This window comes from Neoarius graeffei, chromosome 28, assembly GCF_027579695.1.
Source record: "Neoarius graeffei isolate fNeoGra1 chromosome 28, fNeoGra1.pri, whole genome shotgun sequence".
Taxonomy (NCBI): Eukaryota; Metazoa; Chordata; class Actinopteri; order Siluriformes; family Ariidae; genus Neoarius; species Neoarius graeffei.
The window spans coordinates 7,055,570-7,062,221 of record NC_083596.1 but is presented as its reverse complement, the minus strand read 5'-3'; the positions used below and the strand labels follow the sequence as shown (position 1 = coordinate 7,062,221).

Sequence of the window (6,652 nt, the reverse complement as noted above, 5' to 3'; positions counted from 1 at the left end):
GTATTACCAGCAGGAGAAAAGTAATAAAGTCTCCCCAACATCCCTGTGAAAGATCTAACCTACCATTTTTCTTTCTTCTGACCAACTGATGGCGCCAAACACATTCTTTGAGTTCGAGACTTTCCTGGTCACCCCATGACCACGTTCCTGAGATTTCTGTTGAGTTTCTGAGGTAATGCAATCTATTTTTTTCCTGTCCTTGGATATTTCTGTTCTATTCATATTTAAGAGATTATAACAACTCATAAAAGTTTTTAGTATATGATAGTTCTGGATTTGTCTGGAAAGTTCACAAGTTAAGCCGATTTTGAGGTGGAAAAAAGGTCAAAATGTAAATTTGCCCTCTGAGGACTCAAAGAAAAACTAAAATATTGTTCATAAAATCATTTGTTTTATTTTCCCAGGTTTACTAGAATTCGAAAAAGTGTATACCCCATTATTAGCTAGCAAATTGGGATTGCTAACTAACTAGCGAGACTTTCACAAAGCTAGCTGAGGAAAGACATCCTGAGGTAAATAATAATTTGAAATTAAAGCTACCGGATCGGCGGCACGGTGGTGTAGTGGTTAGCGCTGTCGCCTCACAGCAAGAAGGTCCTGGGTTCGAGCCCCGTGGCCGGCGAGGGCCTTTCTGTGCGGAGTTTGCATGTTCTCCCCGTGTCCGCGTGGGTTTCCTCCGGGTGCTCCGGTTTCCCCCACAGTCCAAAGACATGCAGGTTAGGTTAACTGGTGACTCTAAATTGACCGTAGGTGTGAATGTGAGTGTGAATGGTTGTCTGTGTCTATGTGTCAGCCCTGTGATGACCTGGCGACTTGTCCAGGGTGTACCCCGCCTTTCGCCCGTAGTCAGCTGGGATAGGCTCCAGCTTGCCTGCGACCCTGTAGAACAGGATAAAGCGGCTACAGATAATGAGATGAGATGAGCTACCGGATTGAGTTCCAACACTGATGTACACAAACCCTGAAAATTTTAATTCCCAAAAACATTAAATCCTTCTTTTTAAGTTTTATTTTCACTTTTTATATATTACAATTACAGTTCACATCCACAAATCATCATCATCATCATCATCAATCAACCAACGACAACAAAACTAGAAATATCATTTCTTATGTCGGGAGTCAAAACTACTAAAAATTTTGCAGTGCATGTAAGCAAGTCTCTCAGCGAGGGAGCGTCGGAGCAGTGGGAACCATTCCCAATGTGGCACCTCTACAACTGTATACCCTGCCAAAGCTAACTGCCTCCTCTTCATCGCGTACAGCCCGGTTAACCGCTGTGTCCTGTAACAATAATGGTTTCTACTGGTCACTTGAATCGCGAGTCGAGCAATACCCGATACTAAGGTAGCATGGCCGCGAATGGAAGAATGCTCCCGCTGTTTTGTTATAGCATGCAGGAGATCATCAGTCAGGTCAACTCCAACGTTCAGAATACTTTCCCTTTTGGTGGATGCCTCCACCGGACGCAGAATTGGTTGCTGGCTGGACATGGTCACCGACATGGCAGTTTTTTTGCCACTGGTCAACTGCGCCAACAGATCATCTGTTAGGGCCACTCCTGTGTGCATTTCTTTCCAATTCAGAGGCCAAAAAGATTCCTTATCTGGATGACAGTGGCTTTGGTAGGTCTCAGATGCAACAGGCAGAGGATTTCCACTGGGATCCAAGTGCACTTCGAGGTCGATAGAGCGCATGTGCGGTAGGATCATTCGCTTGTGCACGAATACCTTTCCTCCCAGCAGTTCCTGCAGAACAGCCTCTGCCTCAAGAACCTCTGGTTTCTGACACAATTCTGACTGGGCAAAGTCCCACAACTGTTTAGTCACCTCCTCCTGGATTGCGGGGTTTATCCGTGCCCCGGTCCAGCCAGGCAGCTCAATCGCTACTGTACCATCCAGTGTGAAGAGATCCTTCTTCAAATCCATCAATCCTGTCACTTGGTTTGTGAATTCGGGGCTTAAAGCCAAACTCAGCAAATCATGAGGGAACTGACCCACAAATGCCAAGCCAAGCAGGGCCGTCAGGAGGTGTTCAGGGTAAGTGCGGAATTCCGATTCTCGGTCTCGCAGGGCTTCTGTGAGTCGAGGGTGAAGGTTTGGGCACTGGCTGGGAAGAATGCCCAGGTTGCCAAACGCCCACAGAAGCTTAGCAGCATCTTTGCTCCTGTACTGAAATGGTAACTGGGGCAGGTGTTTTGCTACAGCCAGGAGAACATTGTCATTACGGTAGTGCAGTGCAGAGCAGGTCAAAGCGATGTGCATCAAGCCCTGGACAGCCATCTGCGGAGCACGGCGGGGCACTTCAGAACTCAGCATCTCCAACCAGGGAAGGTGGTCCAAGTGGCTGAATCTTATTAGTTTCATCACATTCACAATGCCAAAGTCACTCATTTCCTTAACTACAACACAGGCTCGGTCCACAAGCCTGCGCAATGCTTGCTCCGAGAGCGAGTTCTGAGTTTTAAACAGACCCAAGCAAACAGCACCCACTTCTTCACCCTTCAGCTCTTCCAGATGGCGCATTATAATGCCTTCTAGACCCTTAAGAACAAATGCAGGGCACTGTCGGCTTTCTCCTAGTATATAGACAAACTGGACTAGCTCTGCTGGACCCATCTGGTTAAAATGCTTGCTAATGCAGTCACACAATTTGTCCACGTACTGCGGGACTGACCGGCCGAGGCATCGCCAGAGGTCAGCCACAAGTAGAAGTTGGTGCAGCTCCATGTCGTTGGTCCGATGGCTGAATTCAGCTTCGTACAAGTCCAGTATGCTGTGGTGGTGGGACAATCTTATTCTCACAAAGGCACGCAAAATCTCAATCAGCTGCAGATGTGTGAAGTTCTGCAGGTTCTCCACACTGTTGTACAACAGCGTGGAGAACCGCATGTTGGCTCTGACCGTCACAGTCTGTTCGAGTTCCAAGCAGCCAAGTTCACAAAAAACATGAGCTATATCTGAGGCATCAATGTTTTTCATCAAGGCTGCTTTATGAAGTAGTGACAAGCCATCTTTTATCTGAAGAGTAGGTGGACGCTGGGACACGTCATAAGTCATCATGCTGTACTCAGGCCTACATCTCTGGAAGGCACGCGTGTCCCTTTTTATATACGTAGCGATATCATCTTTAGGATGATCAAATTTACGCTCTTTGTCAGCTACATCTCTATTAAAAACAAAACCATGCTGGGCGTTTTTAGAGATGGATAAGTAGCGTGAAGAACCGATTGTATAGTGATTACTCTGCTGTCTGAATCCAGCACCTGGGATGGGCTGAGAGGTTTCCTTTTCTCTCACCGAACCTCTCTGGATGGCAGAGTGCTCTGCTCTGGATTGGTAGTAAGCAGAGGGATTGTACACCAGCGAGCACCTCTCGCCACTTTCTGCACTTGGTGCCTGTTGCGCCGTATGTCTCTTTTTCTCCTTCTGGACTTTTCCATGGTTCCTCTCTGATGAGAGATGCTGAGCTCTGTACACTGGCCTGCATGGTGAATGGGCGAACACGCGCAGCGTAGCTGCTTGACGCCACAACGCTCTTGCAGACATCTACAACAGATACTGTGGGGGGAAATGGAGAACAATTATTGATTCGTGTTTTGAATCTGAACCAGTACAGCATTTCATGGCCTAACGGAGTTTAGTGATGCGTAATTTCCACTCATCTATGCATCCATGTTTTCTAAACTTGCTGAAGCACATGTTTACTTTAGTCTTTAAAAGTCTTTGGGTTGACTGACACTGGTTTTGGATTTAGAGACCAAACTTGACTCATTTTACATCAAAGCACAGCTATTGCTTTTGTCATTGCCATTAAAATAGCATCGACAACTCAAATCCAGCCTTTTGCCTCTTTAATCCTAAACCTCACCTTTGAATGAAGAAGAAGACTTTATTTTTGTCACATGTACAAGCAAGCAAACATTTTTTTAATTTACACCTCTAAGCACAAGTATAAATATAATTTAAAAAAAATCAATAAACTAAGTTAAAAACCAAAACCATTAATTTTGTAGAGGAATATATATATATATATATATATATATATATATACACCCTACCGTTCAAAAGTTTGGGGTCACTTTGAAATGTCCTTATTTTTGAAAGAAAAGCACTGTTCTTTTCAATGAAGATCACTTTAAACTAATCAGAAATCCACTCTATACATTGCTAATGTGGTAAATGACTATTCTAGCTGCAAATGTCTGGTTTTTGGTGCAATATCTCCATAGGTGTATAGAGGCCCATTTCCAGCAACTATCACTCCAGTGTTCTAATGGTACAATGTGTTTGCTCATTGCCTCAGAAGGCTAATGGATGATTAGAAAACCCTTGTACAATCATGTTAGCACAGCTGAAAACAGTTGAGCTCTTTAGAGAAGCTATAAAACTGACCTTCCTTTGAGCAGATTGAGTTTCTGGAGCATCACATTTGTGGGGTCGATTAAATGCTCAAAATGGCCAGAAAAATGTCTTGACTATATTTTCTATTCATTTTACAACTTATGGTGGGAAATAAAAGTGTGACTTTTCATGGAAAGCACAAAATTGTCTGGGTGACCCCAAACTTTTGAACGATAGTGTGTATATATATATAAATGTAATTTGGAAAGAGGTGCAGGAAGCCCCAGAATAACTTAAAAGCTAATCTAGCTAGGGCTTCCTAGACTGAGAAGTGAGCATTGATTGATTTTATTTTTTATATTTCAAACCCGTATACACACACAAAGACAATATCAGTTAACCTTGCATGTCACATTTTAGCCCAGTGGCTGCTGCTCACAGCTATCAACTTATTATCTATCGCCTTATTATTCATTCTGTTAATGATCATAAACATATAGATACAAATATACTTACAAAGCACATATGTCTCAATTTACTAAAACATTTCGCACACAATAATACACAAATCCATTTCACACCAGGTCAGCTTTACTTCCGCAACACGTGCGCCTCCATGCTTGAGGGTAGACGTCATGCGTCACGTGACACGGTGGCCCATATAGGACATTAGGCTCGTAGAGGAAGTCGGTTTTCATTTGGCAAGGCAAGGCAAGTTTATTTATATAGCACATTTCATACACAATGGCAGTTCAATGTGCTTTACAGAAGTAAAAACAAAAACAGTAAACAATAGAGAAATAAAATTACATAAAATAATTTTATCTTTATTCTAAAATAATTAATTAAAAGAATTAAAAGAAAATAATAAGAATTAAACAATAGTAGAAATAAAATATTAAAATGCCAAAAAGAAAAAGGAGAAAAAGAAAGAGAAAGGGAAAAAAAAACTAGCAGAATAAAATAGAATAAAGTTAAAGTAAATTTAAAACATGCAGAGAAAGTAAAAATTATAAAAAATGTAAAAATATTAATTATTTAACAGAAAGCATCTGAAAACAGCTTGGCCTTTAACCTAGATTTGAAGCTGCCAACAGCAGGAGCATTTTTAATGTCCTCTGGCAGTTGGTTCCATAGCTGTACTGCATAGTAGCTAAAAGCTGCTTCACCACACTTTGTTTTAACAACTGGTTTTAATAGTAAATTTTTCTGTTGCGATCTGGTAGATCTGATTGGGTTAGGCCGCTGCACTATTTCTATTTGTACTATTTCTGCCTTGAACCGAGATATGCACTGATATTTATGTTTTTATGATATTATAATTGTTTGTAGTCCTTTTGGTACAGGGTATAGAGTTTAATGTCAGTGGAAATAACTCTGTTAGAAATGTTTCAGAAACAACATGACTCTCTGTGTGACAAATTACATACATACAGTGCTCAGCAAAAATGAGTGCACCCCACAACAAAAACTACTCCATCTAGTACTTTGTATGGCCTCCATGATTTTTAATGACAGCACCAAGTCTTCTAGGCATGGAATGAACAAGTTGGCGACATTTTGCAAGATCGATCTTTTTCCATTCTTCAACAACGACATCTTTTAGTGACTGGATGCTGGATGGAGAGCGATGCTCAACTTGTCTCTTCAGAATTCCCCGTAGGCGTTCGATTGGGTTCAGATCAGGAGACATATTTGGCCACTGAATCACTTTCACCCTGTTCTTCTTCAGAAATCCAACAGTGGCCTTAGATGCGTGTTTAGTCATGTTGGAAAAGTGCACGACGACCAAGGGCACGGAGTGATGGTAGCATCTTCTCTTCCAGTATAGAGCAATACGTCTGTGAATTCATGATGCCATCAGTGAAATGCAGCTCCCCGACACCAGCAGCACTCACGCAGCCCCACATAAGGACACTGCCACCACCATGTTTCACTGTAGGCACCATGCATTTTTCTTTGTATTCCTCACCTTTGCGACACCATACAGTTTTGAAGCCATCAGTTCCAAAAACATTTATCTTGGTCTCATCACTCCAGTGTATAGAGTCCCAGTAGTCTTCATCTTTGTCAGCATGGGCCCTGGCGGAGGGCTTTTTTGTGCCTGGGCTTTAGGAGAGGCTTCTTTCGTGGACGGCATCCATGCACGCCATTCTTCTGCAGTGTACGCCGTATTGTGTCACGGGAAATAGTCACCCCAGTTTGGCTTTCTACTTCTTTAGATAACTGCAGTGAACTTGCATGCCGATTTTCTTCAACCCTTCTCATCAGAAAACACTCCTGTCGAGGTGTTAACTTCCGTGGACGAC

At 42.6% G+C, this 6,652-nt stretch overlaps 1 protein-coding gene across 1 annotated transcript; it reads right to left on the bottom strand.

Moving 5' to 3' along the window:
• Positions 1-994: 994 nt before the first annotated feature.
• Positions 995-4,958, bottom strand: LOC132876036 (FAST kinase domain-containing protein 5, mitochondrial). The gene is made up of 2 exons (XM_060913259.1): positions 4,860-4,958; positions 995-3,560 (listed from the first exon to the last, which is right to left on the bottom strand). Exon 2 carries the CDS (start codon positions 3,546-3,548, stop codon positions 1,104-1,106), a length of 2,445 nt encoding a protein of 814 aa, XP_060769242.1. The 5' UTR covers positions 3,549-3,560; positions 4,860-4,958; the 3' UTR covers positions 995-1,103.
• Positions 4,959-6,652: the final 1,694 nt, after the last annotated feature.

What these genes read in the sequence shown, in the direction of transcription:
- LOC132876036 (XM_060913259.1), bottom strand. Translation starts at nt 3,548, where the DNA reads ATGTCTGCAAGAGCGTTGTGGCGTCAAGCAGCTACGCTGCGCGTGTTC.